At 33.8% G+C, this 17,773-nt stretch overlaps 1 protein-coding gene across 1 annotated transcript in view; it reads left to right on the top strand.

Moving 5' to 3' along the window:
- Positions 1-1,148: 1,148 nt before the first annotated feature.
- The window catches only part of UNC13C (unc-13 homolog C), a 167,936-nt gene continuing 151,311 nt past the window's right edge, over positions 1,149-17,773 (top strand). The window contains exons 1-2 of the mRNA XM_072043348.1: positions 1,149-1,813; positions 10,701-13,954. Coding sequence (XP_071899449.1) covers positions 10,987-13,954 — 2,968 coding nt within the window. The 5' untranslated portion in view covers positions 1,149-1,813; positions 10,701-10,986. The remainder of the gene's footprint in view (positions 1,814-10,700; positions 13,955-17,773) is intronic.

Here is a 17,773-nt window from a genome sequence, read left to right on the forward strand (position 1 = left end):
ACTATAGGCTAAAAATTACAATAAGACATGAATAATAAAACATTCATCTACTTCTTAACTATAAGTCTAATTAAAAGGAGGATTTATAGGTTCCATTAATTTCAATAAAAGATAATAATGGTGCATAATTATTTTTATAATGATATACCCAAACAAATAACTTATATCCAGTAATTGGGCTTTATGTTCTAGAATTGTTCCATCTGTAAATTGTACTTAAAAAGCATTGTGTTCCAAAATCCCATTGCTATAATAATATAATGATTGCAGAAAGTGAAAGCTACAACCAATAGAGCTTTAAATAACTATTACTAGAAATTGTTAAATACTTTTAACCACTATCTTTTACTCAATGTATCAATGTAATTTAGATGTAAATAACTGAATTACTAGTTTCTTTGGTACAAATATGACCAGAAATTCTGAAGTTTTATCTTTATGCAGGAATTATACATAGTTTTCTGCTAGAAAACTTTGTATTTTATGTGGAATTTCAGTGTTGCTATCTCTAAGATTTAAGTGGTAATAGTATAGCTGCAATTGTATGCATGTACATATGTTTTGTAAAACTTTTACACTTGCATTATACATGTAGGTATGCATCTTTGCATGAAAGGTTTTATATAGAATCATTCTGAATGTATTTCTATAGTTCTTCATGTGCCAGAGTTTTGAATACATCTTTAATATGTTGAATGTGGCCTTACACACATGCTATTAAGTCAGAAAACATTTGAAAGAACACCCAATATATTCTGTACAGGGTAATGATTTACTTACTGCATGCATAATAATAATCTGATCCGCTATTTGAATCCAAATAAACAAATGACTGAGTCCTACTCTCTGGGTATTAACTGAGAGCATACGAAATACACTGTATGGAAAATATAGAAGTGATATACTGCTTGCTATCTGGAGCAACCTTAAATAAACATGGAATATTAATTGTTAGGAACTGGTTTAGCAGATTCATTAAAAAAATAAATTAATTAAAAACAATAATCAGCTGCTGGTGAAATCCCCACTGAAATAAAAAAATATATATACAATTGTTTCTCTTCGTGTCATGTCAAACTGATAAATAAAAGGCTAGGTGAAACACATCCCTGCCAACCAAGAGATGCTATCTCTCCCTGTTACCCTGGTGGACAGTGGTGCACCTGCTAGCTCTCACGAAGCACTGCATGTGTTGTTTCTATGAGCAAGGGCTCTCAATAAGCCTATTTTACTCCATCTGTGAAGCAGAGGGGCTGCCTTCCACGCTGGAGGGCTGTGGCTATTGCAGCGAACGCTGCATTCAGAAACAGTGTCAGAAGAAAACAGCAATGGGTGAAGTTACCAGCACATAAAACACAAGGAAGATTGCTGTTCTCTCCTGTTGATGTTGTACTTGACCAGGAGTAAGATGCTGACTCCCATTTTGCTATTATAGTGAAGAAATAAATCTGAGATGCAGAATGAATACAATTACTCTTAGCTGTTACCACAAGTTGTAGGAGGGTGGAAAAAAAAAAAAAAAAACACCAGGAAGGGGGGCTGGTGGAGAAAGCATTTAATGCTGCCTAGGGAATATGATGGAATTTTGAACAGATATTGTTGCGGACTGACAGCATGCCTGATTGCACTTGAGTTGAATCACTGAGAAGCAGCCTCATGTTGTATTGCACCGTTTTTAAGGCTGAAGGAAGAATGAGAAAATAGCAATGGAGTTGTGCACAGTATTTCTTCATAAAAGGAAAATAATATAAAGATGGTGGTATGTAATCTGCTTTTTTTTTTTTTTTTTTTTTTTAAGAAGAATTTAATCCAGGTATGTATCTTCTTCGTATTTTTGTATCTAGTCTGCATACATTTTTCTGTTTCCTTTGTTTCCTTTCCTTATTTTCATTCTGAGTGTACCTCCCACTGTTCTAGCTAATGCAGTGCAATGATTTGTAACTGATTTTCTTTCTAATGCTGCAATGTTGATGAAACTGCCAGATCAAACAGACTTAAGAATCAACGCTTCTTTCTTAAAAAGTGTGTGTGTGGAGGGGGGAGGGGGGATGTATTTTGTAATGTTGGTAAGTTCACAGTGTTGAGTAAGGCAGTATAGTATTCAATTTCACAATGAGTTGGAACATTTAAAGTTACATAAAAAGGTAAATTAAATAATTCAGATATGGATACATGGTGAAAATATAATATGTTCTACTTATCAGTCTGTATTTTCTTCCTAGTTGATCATAACATTAGCAATAAATTGAGCTTTACGGATGCTTATTTATTTCTGGGTCTTGATTAATCTTGAAGATGAACACCCTGCAGCTTTGCTTTGAAGAAATGGCTTGCTTAGAATAAACGCTTGATTCTGTTTCAAGGCTAAACTGATTTGTTAGAATACCTTCTCTTATATAGCCTCTCCACACCCCCCCCCCCCAAATCCATAGCCTAAGAAAGCACAAAGGTATTTAATAGTTTTTTGTACATCCTTTAATTACACATTAGTGTTCTGTCTTCTGCAGTTCCAGAGACCAGGTAATAGTAGCTGAAACTATTTTCTTACTAGGAGACTGATGGTTCATTTTGTATTAAAAGGAAGAAATAGGCAAATGGCAAATATAAAAATGCTATTATATTAATTAACCCCCAACTTTTTTAGTCCCATGCATTTTTTCTAATAGTATTTTCTTTCAATTAACAACCATTTTTATGTAATAAAACTGAAATAAAATGTAAAGATTGTACTAAGGACACTAATTTTTGTCTTTTAATGGGCATGTCTAGTGGTAAAAAAAGAAAAAAGAGGAAAAATAATGTTCACCTGATTGTTTAGTAGTCCTGAAGTCTCTTAAAACATTTTCTTCTTAAAATATTCTGTTGCATTTTTAATTTGGCTGCAGGCCACTTTTCAGTAGGATTTTTTATAATGTGTTGATAGAGAAAGGGTTAATATCAGTTCCAGCATCTGAATACTGAAGTTAACCCTTAGCTGACAGGATTTCTTGTGCCTTAAAAGGATTTGCTGGTATTGCACTACTTAATTGCTTTCTTATGTGCAAATAAACTCTGTTGATCATGAAGATGTAACTTCTTCCACAGTAGAGGTGGTACAATGCTTGTATTCTGAATGAATCTGCCAGTGATTACATAATTAAAAAAAAAAAAAAGAAACAACTTATATTTAGTGCAATACACAGCTATGATTTAGTAATCTATAGCTAGCAAGTAAAATGAAAATTGGCTGTTACTTGACATATTTGGCTGTTCTAAAATTAGGGCTAATTCTTACCATATTAGCCTTCAATATACTGAGAAAAGTGTTGAGAGAATGCTGTTGAGACTGAAAGTGTCAGAGAAAAGTAGTTTAAGGTTAAAATATCTATTCGCTGTATGTTATTTGGTTAAGGGTCTTATGATAGAGATTGTCGTTAACTGTCATCTCAAAGACATTTCATATGTAAAAAAGCAATGATACAAAATAAATATTGTTTTTGGTGGAATTTTCACGAGCCGCAGACTTGTTTTAAGGTCTTCTGTCACTATACCATCTGCTTGATCCTGCACTGATGCCAGAACAGCATTATCATAATGCCTATATATGACTGTGGAAATACTTGGGAAGTCGCAGGTGAGGTACTGGGACTCCAGAGTATTGCCAAGCTGGAGGAGGAGGCTGATTGATAGCTCAGAGTATTTCCTAATTTGTAAAAGTATCAAGGAAGTCCGAAAGCTCCAATTTCATTTTTAAGTGTAGTGTTGTAAAAATGCAGGAAGAATGAAATGATCTCATGAGAAAGAATCTAGTATATAATTACAGTAAAACAGAAATTTTGAATTATAAAAATTCTTTGGCACATAAGAAGGTTCTTGTGAAGGTTCTGTTTTTATTGTCATGTATCATTCAATTAAGTTCATAGCTCTAAGGTAGAAGTTCTCACTTTTTGTCGAAATCTAAGTGTAACTCTATAGCTGTCAGTTGAAGCCAAGAAAAAAAATGTTATACAGTTTCTGCAGCATATTTAAAAGCATATTTACAAGCTGTGCTTGTCAGTGAAGGTCAGCTCAGGTGTTTGGCAAGCATGGCTCCTGTCTGCGTGTATACTGTAGGGGTTACTGTATGTTACTATCAACAAGCCACCACAACTACTAGTTGTGGTGGTTTGTGCTTATGGCAATTCTCAAATGTAAAACACACAGATTATTGCTACAGTTCACCAAATGAAAGATTCTTTATTAAAAATTATCCATTTCATAATTTTGTGTTATAAAAGTAATTATATTGTTAGTACATTTCAAAAAATACAGAAAGCCTGTTTGATGACAAATGGAAGGTACATGGTTTTAACAGTCATGTTAGTTCACAGATCATTTTTGTAAGCATCTTTAAAAAAAAAAAAAAAAAAGGAAAATTTTCCCCAAAACTACGAAACAAAAACCAAAAATCAAACAAAAAAACATCAAGGCTGTTTAAAATAATCTCTTACATAGATTGATTTAGTCCAAACATGGTCCAAATCTCCATGGTTGTCTCTGTCCAGAAGGGATCTAATTCAGCATAGAGAATTGCCCATCCCAGGACTCAGGCCAGAACAATTAGAGGATTAAAATTCTATACCTGTGAAGAAGTGGAGGGATATTTTTATTATTATTATTTTGATGTAATAATTACAGATTGTTAGTATTGTACGAGACTTTGAATGTGCATTCAGTATACTGTAAGCATATATGTATGTATGTATATATCTGCATATGTGTTAAGCTTTACCATAAATTAAATCTCTGGCTTTCAGGGTATAATGCTGCAAAGAAAACTTCTAATCAAAAATACAGGCAAATCTAATGACAGACCTGACACTTGGTGAAATCCATGTTGATGCTTTCTCTTTTTCAAAAATATTAAGTTGTTCTGATTATTCTGAATGCTTTATAGTAAATCTTTTGTATATTTGAGGTAACGTGAAATAACATTCATGTGATATTCTAACTCACCGAAGCTAATATGCCTTGTATTGACTTGGTAATACAGTTATCCTCATATTCTTACTAAATAACGTCTTTATCTACAAGTATTTCCATTCCTTCTGTAGATTGCATTTAAATAGGAACGAGCTATTAAGTGGAATTGTCTGTAGATCTCACCTTTTGAGGTGAGTATTGACTGAGTGAGTATTGAGTAAGTTCATGTAGGCTCATGTAGGACAGCATAATGTACACTCAGCTGTGAAAAGGGGATAAAAGATTTTCAGGGTCACTATTGTTTTTCATCTTTTCATACTACATTATCTTTTTTTTTTTTTTTTTTTTTTTTAATTTGGAAAAAAAACTAGAAGCATAAAAGAAAAGTTTGCATAATTCACCAGATAATATTGAAGCTGTGTTCCAAATCACGTGCAGTCTACTTCTTAACCCTTGTGTGCATTAGATATAAATACTCAACTACACCATTCTAATCTTCTGCTCTCCAAATGAAGAGCACGTTTTAACTTTAGGAATCTGTTCATTAACTTTTTACCTTTAAATATTACTTACCATATTGCATTAATTCCTTTTTGTTTGCAGACTTAGTTAAGGTCATTTACTTGTCCTTTAAGGATGAATTGCTTCAAATGTGATTTTTATGTTTGAAATATAAATACTATACCATAAATTTGTTTCTATAGAAATAAATAGTGTTCTAAATGTATTCAACAATTACGTTAGCAGTTCATTAATGATTTGTTGGCAACTTTAACTTCACAGTTACTGTAAGATGACTTCTCAGAGAAATGCAAATATTATGAATTTACACAAGGTGTGGAGAACAGTGTAACAATATATGTTTATATATTGAAAATTTAGTGTCTTTTTTATCAGCTTATGTCTTCAGTAATAATTAAGCAAAAACATATTTGAATTTGCATAAAAATCCTCTTTTCCCATTGTTATCATAGCAGTAGGGAAGCACCAGAGGAGACATCTGTCTCCAAAAAAATTGCTCATCCTGCCAAGCTGGGAATTTACATTTTCTTCTAAATTCTTCTGCTATGCTACTACATATTATGAAGTAGTTTAATTGCCAAATAACTGTTAAACTGCTGATATAATTCACTAATATGCAAAGCTATATTTATTTCTTTTTTAGAAACTGTTGTAATCACAGTAAGACAAAGTCAGTTTTAAACATATGCCACGCTTGCATCTGTTGTTATCCTTAAAATCTATTATGTTATATACTGAAAGAAGTAATAGCTAGAGTGACCAGTGTCTCATTGTATGGCTGTTAAATACTTAAATGGGATTCCATAGTCTACTTGACCGTATGTATGAGTTCTTCAGAAGGCCTTGTAGGTTTAAAAATAAGTAGGTGTTGTGCTTTTTGGATGGGAGTTTGAAATAGCAGTTTGGTGTTAGTTGTATTGGTAACGTGCTCTATAAATAGAAAAGTAACATTTAATGATGGTTAGATACATTAATACCAGGATCCATAAAGAAATATCACTTGATAAATAAGCAAGTATAGTGAACTTTCCAAATAGTATTAAAGGACAACAGGGCTAGCTTTTCAGCCAAATGGAGAAAGTGCCACTCTTGGCTGATAATGGTACTAGAACATTAAAAAGTAAATTTCCTAGATTACAAGTAATGTTCATAGAAGGATGCTGTAAAGCTTCAAGCCAAGATATATGGCATATGTCATGACTCCTGTGGCTGCTTTCTTCTACTTTCCTTTCTGCCCCATTAAGACTGATGTTGCCATTAAGATTGATATTGTCCAAGAGTCTATTTTTTTTTCAGTATTAGTATAAGAGAATCAAATCTGCATCCATCTGAGGCATAGCTGAAGCATAGATTTAGTGTTCTGATGAATGATTTAATGTTCATATGAATGACTGATCGGAGGTGGCGGGGTCCAGGCAGAAGTTTGCTGTTTTATCTGAGAATTTTCTGGAACAAAAAGTAATTATCCAAAGAGGAAGCAGAACTACTTTGCTGTTGTTGTGCTTCTCTTCCAGGGTCTGCAGGCAGGTCAGTTATATAATGTGCAGTATTAACAACAGTATAATATTATCTTGAGAGATTCACCAATAACACCAATCAAAAATGTCAGTATTTAAGAAGAATACAAAAATAATTAAAAAATATAAAGCAACAAATGTTTCAAATTAATCTCTTACAAATTGTCATCTGAGACAATTATCTGTTTAATGTCATGGTTAGAGTAAATTAATTAAATAATCCCAAGTATAAAAATGTTTGTGTAACTTTCACCTAACAGACATAAATACAGTGATGGAAGTACAGTTATGTGAGGATAGCTTTACTCACAGGTGACTAAGACTAGTAAAAGACCATACTTGAAAAATCTGTAGACCTGAATTACAGTTATTCTGTTATTGAATCCTCATGTTCCTGGTAGTAACTGACTATCTTAACTTATCTGACTATCTTATCTGACTTATCTCACTTTATGTGGATACAAATAATTGTTTTGTTTGTGTAACGTGTGTAAATAATTCATATCTGTGAAGCATTTTGCATATATCAAATAGATGTTGCTGCCTACAGGTAGTACTGACTGCTTTGGCAGTATTGCAGAGTGGTATTACTGCAGACAAGGGCTTTTTGGTTTTGTTTTGGTTTCCCCTGCTGTCTTGGTATTGTGAAAACAAACTGCCACATGTATCTTTAAAGACGGAAAATGAGCTTTAGCATCATCTTCTTCCCTGCCCCCTTCCAATATGCACAGGCCCCTTGTGGCTGACTAATAGTGTAAAGATTAAGCAGAGCTATGGTTCTGCATATTTCTTGCCTTTTGGGGGTGTGGGAGGGTGACATTCTGAATCCAAAAATTTAGAAGGTTACCTCTGAAAAGGGATGCTGTTCTACAGCTTTGTTTGTTGGAATCCAGCAGATGGGTCAGCAGTGATCTACCTATTCATTGTAAATACTGAAATTATTTTTGTAAGATAGTGGTTCTGGTTTTTTATGTTTTGTTTTTCCTTAATAAGAGTAGAGGGCTGGATTTCATAAAATAGGAAGAATTAGAACCTATAATCTATAGAGTTATAATCCATAATGATAATCTATAATCTATCTGGTGTTCAGATTTGCAGCTATATACACATGCTTCCTTATTTCTTAGATCTTCAACCTACACTAGTATGCTTCCGTTTTAAATTAGTGTATTAATCTTTACCCAAAACAAAGAAAAAAACAACAAGCTATAATGACTCAAATTTGATTCAACCTGAGGAAAAACAGTTTTGGAAAACCAGCAGTTGACAGAGCAATGATAAGTTGTAAACTGATTAACAGGTCATATGACTAATATACATGTAGCTGAGATCAAATGTAACTTGCATGAGAGAAGATAAATATGCTCTATTTAACAGATCTGTGTGTTTGACAGTACAATTTTTAATTTCCTACAGTGTTGTCAGAAACTGGGTTTAAATGGAGTAATGAATTTGTAGCTATTTATAGTATTTTCAATTATCTCTGAAAAAGTATGGGTCAGGCATTGGATTAAAAAAAAAAAAAAAACACTATTGGTGGCTATGAAATCAAGATTCTTCTACAAAGGAGTTATTAAACCTTATTTAAAATGAATAAAATATTCCAGATTCCAATGATAACTTTATTATTTCTAGATGTTTTCTAGCCCAAGAGAATAAAAAAGACTTCTAGCTTGTTTATACATTGTTGGTTTGAAATCTTTTCAATGAGATGTATGGCCAAGTCACCTGAATGAAGTTGATATAAAAGGCCACTTAAAAACTATGGGTTTTCTGGGCAGAGAAAGCAGGCAGTCTCTTCAAATTTTTGTTCAATAAATGGTTACAGAAATTTAGTTTTATAGCTAAATGTTTATCAAGTGTGTCATCTTGAAACATGCCTTTGATATAGAAAAGTATTCCAGGGTGGATCCATCCTCTGCTAACAATATGAAAACTAGTCAGCATTGACTCTAGTGAGTGAGAGCTTTGTAATACTGAGTTTCTATTTGCATGCCTTGAAAATTGCATGCAGCCACATTGAGCACTCTTTTCTTCCAAACATTGCTTGCTCTTAATTGACTTCTCATACTCTGAATTCAGACATAAAGCATATTTTTAGCATGCATGGGTCAGCACAGAATTGGTAATATTTTTTTCTTTCCAGTTTATATTCCACAAATAATATTTCTCTAATAAAACAGGCAGCAACTTTGGGAAGGACAAAAAATGTATTCTTGTGTTTGTTCTTGGTCTGCACGGTTTTGTTATAAACTGGAAAAGAAATGTCTGCTTTACATCATCTGTTCTAGAACTCCAGTAGCCAACCAGGCTTTTGCCAGCTTTTCTTGGGCTCTGTTAAACTTGGTGCCTTTTGCTTTTGCTGTATGAATGTTATTTGTTTGCTGATATCGACTGTGACATAAGTAATAGTAAGCTCGATGAAGACAAGTCTCATCATGAAAATACCATATTTTGAGGTGTGTAAGGAGATGATAATGTTTCATGCATTACCATGCTGTTTGCAGGCCAGGAGAACAATTCATATCCCTTAGCCCTCTTATGTTACCTCAGAGTAAGTTTTAATGTTCGTGTAGCTTGTATCTAAATAAACTTCTTATTCTGCCAAAGAATTTTTAGATGGGTTATAAACTGAATTGGTAATTTTAAGAACTATTTTGTTGGATTTTTCTGAGCTATTTGTCTTGTTTCTACCCTTTAGTTATGAGACTGAATGATATGCTGTCAAAAAAAAAAAAAAAAAAAAAAAAAAAAAGACATCTATTTGTCTTTAGAATGTGTTAATTGTGTTTCATATGGAATAAATATTTCTGTTACTGAAAATAACCTTCCAGCTACCTCCTGGAATCTATTCTTACATTTCTTCAGATAAAATTGTTTTACTGTTGTAATACCATCTGCTTTTCTCCTAAGACTTGTAAATCATGTTTATTTCTCTTACCTGTTATGTGTATTTTTTCCCTGTGTCCAGCGCAATGTAAAACTTAATTTGGGTGACATTGTTTTATCAGTTGCCTTTATCATTATCTATTTATTTTCTGTAGTGTTTTGTGTGTGTGTGTGTGGTGGGTTTTTTTTTGTTTGTTTGTTTTTTTTGGGGGGGTGGAAGGGAGGGAGGGTTTGGGGGGAGAAGGATTTACTGTTTGCTTTTTTCCCCCTCACCTTTTTAAAGAACAAAACCCTTGAAGGCATGCACACTTCAAGTCCTGGCTTACCATAGCATGTATTAGTCTGGTATAAAGACAAGAAATTTATTTCTCAAGATATGTCATGTATATTCTCCCATATAAGAATAAAAAAAAGTAATTCATTCATACAATGCTAGTTTGCACCGAATTCCACCTTGTTACAAAAGATAAACCAAGAGAGTTTCTATTTTACTAGCTAGGAACAACTTGTTAACCTGAAAATTGTTGCCTACTACTGTACATTGTATGGATCTAAACTGAATTATCATTACTCTGAAAGAAAGCAAACAACTTTAATACCAAGTTTCAGGGAATCACTGTACAATGTTAATGTTTGTAAATGTATCTAATTCTTTTATTTGTAAAAGTACTTGTTCAGAACTACTTTCAGCTTCAATAATTTTAAAAAGTTCCGTCCGGACAAGTATAAGGAAAGTATAAATAAGTACGTCCCTTGTAACACAACTAACATAAACAGTGTTTAACAGTACTAATTTTGGCAGCAATAGTAACATCATTCCCTCCTTTTTAGACACTTCAAGAAGCCATGCGCAAGAGAGTGAGATTTTACAAGACATACAAAAGACCTTCAGGATCTGGTTTCTAACAAGCAGATGTGGCTTTTTAGTTGTATTTTTGTTGTTGTTGTCTGGTTGGTTGGTTGTTTTTTCCTGTCAAATGCTACCAGAACATCACTAGTTTACATATCTAGAGTCTCTGTTCATTAAATACTGGCTGATGATCCTGTTGGAGATACAAATATTTGTCTGGAGCAAAAATTGTGTTTTCTGGAAACAGGTTAATATAAATTACACTCCATGGTTTCTGCCCATCTAAAGAGCCTGATCTCATCTTACATATATAAGATTTACAAAGGAATGTTTACAAAGAAATTGGGAAATAGTACAAAAAGGAAACAGAGTTGTCAGACTAAAAAGGATCAAGACTTAACTCAGATTGGACAAACAAAGAATCCAAAATTTTCAAATGCTTTAAAAAGCACTGTTAAAAAGATTGCCAAGTGTCCATCTGCTCGCAACTTATCAACTGAAGAAGAGGAAAGTAACAGAGAATTTTCACTTTCTCCAACATTCAGTTACAGAGTTGCTATTGCCAATGGACTGCAAAAGCCAATTTTTGTAACAAACAATAACAATGAAGATATAGTTCAAGATCTGTCTTCAAATGATAGTTCGTATTCTGAATCATTAAGTGAAGTAAGAACTAATAGCAAGAAAAACAAGTATTTATCATACACAATGCCTGTGAGACGCAACAGAAAGAGTTTAAGTAGTCTTGCACCATCTGATGGCAGTTCTGATGGAGAACGCACTTTACACACACTGAAGCTGGGAGCTTTGAGAAAACTAAGGAAATGGAAGAAGAGCCAAGAATGCGTCTCATCAGACTCAGAACTAAGTACATGGAAGAAAACATGGGGTTTAAGAAGTAAATCTCTAGACAGAACTGGTCATCACCAGAAATCAAATACTCTTGAACCTGGTTTCAGTTCAACAGGTTGTATTAGTCAAACCCATGATGTTATGGAAATGATCTTTAAAGAACTTCAGGGAATAAGTCAAATTGAAACTGAACTTTCTGAATTAAGAGGGCATGTAAATGCCCTGAAACAATCAATTGATGAAATTTCTAGTAGTGTGGAAGTAGTACAAAATGAAATTGAACAATTGAGAACTGGATTTGTACAGTCCAGAAGAGAAACTCGAGACATACATGACTACATTAAGCAGATAGGCCATCCGGGAAACAAAGCAAGTCTTAGGTTTCTAAATGTGCCTGAAGAAAGGCTTGAAAAAACTGAAAACATAGTTTACAAAATATTAATAGATAAAATGGGGTTCTCAGAGGCACAAAGCACTATTAAAATTGAGTTTGCCCAAAGACTCGGGCAACAAAGAGACTGTCCAAATGCAAAGCCAAGACCTGTTCTTGTTTATTTTGAGTCATCACAACAGAGAGACTTGATTTTAAAAAAGTCTTATAAACTTAAGGGAAGTGGCATTGGAATTTCTACAGACGTTTTTTCCCATGACATAAAAGATAAAAAAGAAAGAGGAATGCCTTCTTCACAGACATATGAGAGTATGGATATGAGGCTTTTAACAATGGAGACAAAAACTAAAATGCATGATTGGGAGTCACCTGACAGTGATAAAGACTTGGAATCAGATATAAACAAGAACAGTTATGCAAAATTATCTAAATCAGCACTTCAAATAAAAGCAGGCATGACAAAGGGGATTACTGAGTCCCCAAATACTAAAGACCTTAATAGCACTGATGATAATAATACCTTTGCAAACAGAAAAAAATATGATAATCAGTCAGCGGAATTTGACAACGTGGAAAAGCAACCAAAGACCTATTATTCAGACATGACTCCACTATGGCATTTGCAGAATGACTTTGCAACACCAAAACTTAGCCGCTCAGAGTCCGATTTCTCAAAACTGTGTCAGTCCTACTCTGAGGATTTTTCAGAAAATCAGTATTTTAACAGAACAAATGGCAGTTCACTGTTGTCTTCCTCAGATCGAGAACTTTGGCAGCGAAGGCAAGAAGATTCTGCCAACTGGTATGGCAGTTCCCAGGAACAGACTTTTGTCCAAGATAACCAACAGGACTCAGAGCAAAATGAAGTAGAGAACACAGAAAACATTGACAGTGGAGTAATGGACAATGGAATAATGTGTGCATCTAGAGACAGAAGCCACTATAGCGGTTCTCAGCTTTCTTTACATGATGATCTTTCACCATGGAAAGACTGGAATCAGTTGGAACAAGGGGCAGATTTGGGCCTAGACTCATCCACCCAGGAAGGTTTTGTGTATGACATGAGCAGTCCTTCAGATCAACAGACAGATTTTGGAAAGTGTCAAAGTTCTGATCTCCAGTATGATACAGAAAGCTATGATTTTACCCTTGATGGAACTTCTCCATCATGTCCGGGTCTTGACAGTGAATCACAAAGTCAGTGGACTGGTCAGTATGATGATTATCAGGAAACAAATTCTAACTCATCTTATCAGAATCAAAACAGATTGCCTATGATGTACCGAAGTCAGAGTGAGCTACCAAGTGATGACTCAGAAGAAGCACCTCCTAAATCATGGCATAGCCGATTAAGCATAGACCTTTCTGATAAGACTTTCAGCTTTCCTAAATTTGGATCTACACTTCAACGTGCTAAGTCAGCATTAGAAGTAGTTTGGAATAAAAGTACACAAAGTTTAAGTGGGTATGAAGACAGTGGATCATCTTTCATGGGAAGGTTTAGGACTTTGTCTCAGTCTACTGCAAATGAATCAAGCACAACACTTGATTCTGATGTTTATGCTGAGCCTTATTACTATAAAGCAGAGTATGAGGAAGACTTAATTGAACCACCTGGTGAGAATGAAACAGACTACGTTGAAGTAATGGAACAAGTCCTTGCTAAACTAGAAAATAGAACTAATAGCAGTGAAACGAGTGAGCAGGTACAAGAATATGAACTGGGACAGTCTTCATGTGGAACTCCTTATGCAGTACTTCCAGAGGAGGAGTATGATGGACAGTTTGACAGTTTAGTCAGTGAAGAGATATTGGAAGTTGAAACTGGCATGGCTGGTCATATAGAAGTAAAGGAAGATGAAAATCAGAATGTCCCAGAGATGTTTACTGAAACTCCAAAGAAGAAAATAATACGACCGTCATTCAAAGAAGCTGCTTTAAAAGCATACAAGAAACGAATGAATGACTTGGAAGAGCAGATCCTTTCTGGAGGTAATTTTATTTTATTTTTTAATATTGTCTTTTAAGCAAAACATTGTTCTCAGGATCAGAAACAATACCTTACTTTCTGTCTGCTCCTGCTTCCTTTGAATTTGGTGACAGAAAGTCTGTCTGTTTCTGGGTTTGTTCATAGGGTGAAATAGTCCCATGGAAATCAAAAAGCTAAAATTTTACAAGTGTTTTGAAGGAATTTTCTGGATATGTCTAAATAGAAGTTTACAAGCAATAGTAGTGCTTTGAATTTATTACTTGAAAATTAAATTTTGCAAGACTTAAACACTTATTAAAGAACTAAACAGCGAGTTATTCTTAGTTTCCTTGGTATACTTGTAATCACATGAGCAATGCAGAATGTTCAGATACTAGTGTTTCCTTTAACAGTTTCCAAGGCATGATTGATTCTATATTCATCCTGATAAGCAGTGTTCTGCATCCTGTATGCACCCCATAACTTATTACAGACTTGTAAGAGTGCAAGTCTAAACTGATTTAAATTCTGTCCTTAGTTGTACTGACAATAAGCCTTTAAATGAATGGTCTGTCCTCAATAAATAGATAAATAAATGGGGCAGGGGAAATAAGAAGGTAGTGTAAGGGGTAACATCTATGTATAAGGAGGTGGGGGCAGAAAGGACTCCTGTATTAGCAGACTTCAAAGCAGGCAATCATATATATATCTTAAAATCTCTAGTAATACACAAAAATAGTGATTTTCAATATTAATTTACACTTCAATTTTAAAGTAATAACATTGTTTGTGTTTTTAATTGGGATCACATAACTACCATAGCTAGCCAGATGGTAATTGTCACCTTGCAGATGGTAATTGTCACCTTGACTGAATCTTTGCTTTCTTTATCTACATTGCAAAAATAATCATCAGATACATTCATTTTAAAGATGAAGAATTGTGCCTTTAGCCAAAGAATGTATTAGCAGCAATTAGCTTCCAAATCTTGAGCTACTATAAGGTTTCTTTTGTACATGGAAAAGCACTTTATTATAAACTTATAGTCAAATTGAAAGTGTGTTCCACAAACAATTGTTAATATGATAGTCTGTATTAAATTTTATTTTTGTATTCAGATAATGACACTAGGTTGTAAATTTGTGTTTTGCAGATACATTCCTACAGTGCTGTGTTAGACATTAGATGATGTATATATGAAAAATCAGCTAACAATAGCTAGTATTTTCTATAATTTTTCATGATTTTTATGAGGTATTGTGGGGTAGGGGGAACAGCATTTGTATGTAGTCACTGTTCTACAATAGGAACATAAATGTCTGAGGATCTAATCAAAGAAAGCACACAGGAAAAATGCAAGCTAGTGCATGTTGCTTCAAATATTTGAGGTCTATGTCTTAGTATATGTTATCAGATAACATACTGTAACTAGAAAATGAAAATTTTGAAGTTACATCTCATGTGATCAGTCCTTTTTAATTCCTTTAATCCAGCAGTTAAAAAAAAATCTTTCAGTCTTTTAGTCTATAGACATTCTTTTTTTTTTTTTTTCTGAACTGCTAACACATTTCTTATAGTATAATTACAGATAAGCCAACCAAAATCTAGTTTATGAAAGTGCATTGTAGATTATGGGTCATGAATTGTTTTCATGGTTAGATGGTGTCATACTAGGACATCCACATTCATTTTCAATGAAATAAAGAGAGAAGGGTGTATACTAAAAGGTTAAAGGGAATTTACATACGAACTTCTACAATGGTACTTCTCAGATTATCCTGACAATGGCATGCATTAATTTTTGAGTAGCAGTTCTGTTTTCTCTTCACACTCTTTTTTCCACTCGAAGGAGGAGATGTGTTCCACATAGATACTCTGCCTCATTAGTCACTGGTTTGTTAAAAGTACCTTCAGGTCCTATAGTATATTTGGCTATGCTTATTAACAGCATAGTTTTCATGTATTACGTCCAGTGGATGAATGTGATATTTTACCTTTTAATGTCTGCAGAACACCTAAGAAGTCTTTAAACTAAAATGTTTAAAACACTCAAAATATTTCTCATAATTGTAGTAATCTATTAAAAGAATACATTACGTGAACTCTGCCTTCTGCTGAGTGACATGCAGTATTATTACATTAAAATCTTGATTCTTCCTTCAGTGAGCAGGATGACTTATAGGCTGTCTATTCACAAATGATGGGATCCACAAATTAAATCTCAAAAGCCCTCTGGACATGGTCCTGGGCAACCTATTTTTTGTGATCTATTTGAGCAAGTTTATTAGACAAGTTGACCTTCAGAGGTCCCTTACAAGCTCAACTATTTTGTGATTTAAATAATAATAATAATATATTTTTGGAACACTTTGTATGAAGTCTTTGAAGAAGTACCTCTTAATGTCAGTTTGTCCTCTAGAAGAAAACATGTTTAACTTTAGTTTATTACTTGAATTGTAAAGAAATTTTGTTTTGTTATATAAAACATTTTGCAAGATCTTAAGGAAGTTTTATGAAACACACAAACTGTACACTTTATAGCCTTTCAGTTTTCACACTATGGCCCCTTTCTTTACATGTGGATTCATGCATGTCTGGAGAATACTAAATTAATTAAGCAAATAATAGTTTGGGGTATTATATCTTTGTAATTTGCAGGAGCAATAATACCTTTAAGGAAAAGTGACAAATAGCTGATTTAGATGTTATATTACTCTTTATGAAAGGCTTTATGACACTTACTGCTTTGATTCATAGTCATTTTCTGGTTTATTATCTGTGTATGGAACAGTGCTTGCTGCAGATCAATTCCCTGAATTCATCTTAATTATATAACCTGAGCATCACCTATTTTTTAGTGAATTGTTTCATTTGTCCATGTAGGCAGGAAAGAGTAGTAAGCAACCTGGCCAACCAGAGATATGGCCAGATAATATAGTAGTGTTGTTTCTCCAATCTAGTACAAAAGAAAAGTATCGAATGCTGCTATTTTCATTATAGTAATGCATTAAGTAAAGTTCTTGAATCTTTGGTACATAAATAATGCATCAGTGTGAAAGAGTCTTGTTGGATAACCTTATTCTCTAATAGAAAGAAAAAATATGCTATGGGCTGATTGCTGATTACATCAGGTTTTTGGAAACACACTGGATTGAGAGTGATAGAATATGTGGATGAGTGGAGATATGACCAATATACAAGTAATCCTTGGATTTAAAATTCTGTAAGGATATAGAGGCATTGTAATGATTCATGTATATTAATGGAAAGAGTGATGACTTTTATAGAAAAAAGTAGAGAAATTTTAGTCAGTGGTTTGTTTCTTAAGCAAGAAAAACTTTTACCCTCTTATTTATTGTTCCAGTCCTCACTTGTTATTTTCTCTCTCTAGATTTTGCCCTCTTGGCTTCTTTCATTCCATGCCCATCTTGTTCTCCTTATCTTTTGCAGGTGCAAATAAGTTTCTCTCCTGATGAAACTATCACTCTGGGTAAGCTTCCAGAGTTGCATGCACTCTTGTGAGTTGCTTCTAATGATAATAAAGACTTCCATCTGTGAAGGAGAGTTTACAATCAATAGCTTAATGATCTTATTGATGAAGATTTTGCTGATCATTTCGTGACTGAAAAATCTTTTGGTCTGGAGTTTCTGCCACAGAGTAACCCGTTTGATTGTCTGTGGTTTCAAGATAGCTGAACTCATCTTACTCCACGAATACACACACTCACTGGCAAGTCAGATTACAGGGGCCAGGTATGGGATCTGTGTTAAACAGTGGTTGAAAGTTGCTTTACTTCTTGTTCTATAGGAAGAGATTTGTATTACATTTTGTGGTGTCTGAC

Source organism: Anas platyrhynchos, chromosome 11 (genome assembly GCF_047663525.1).
Source record: "Anas platyrhynchos isolate ZD024472 breed Pekin duck chromosome 11, IASCAAS_PekinDuck_T2T, whole genome shotgun sequence".
Classification (NCBI taxonomy): Eukaryota; Metazoa; Chordata; class Aves; order Anseriformes; family Anatidae; genus Anas; species Anas platyrhynchos.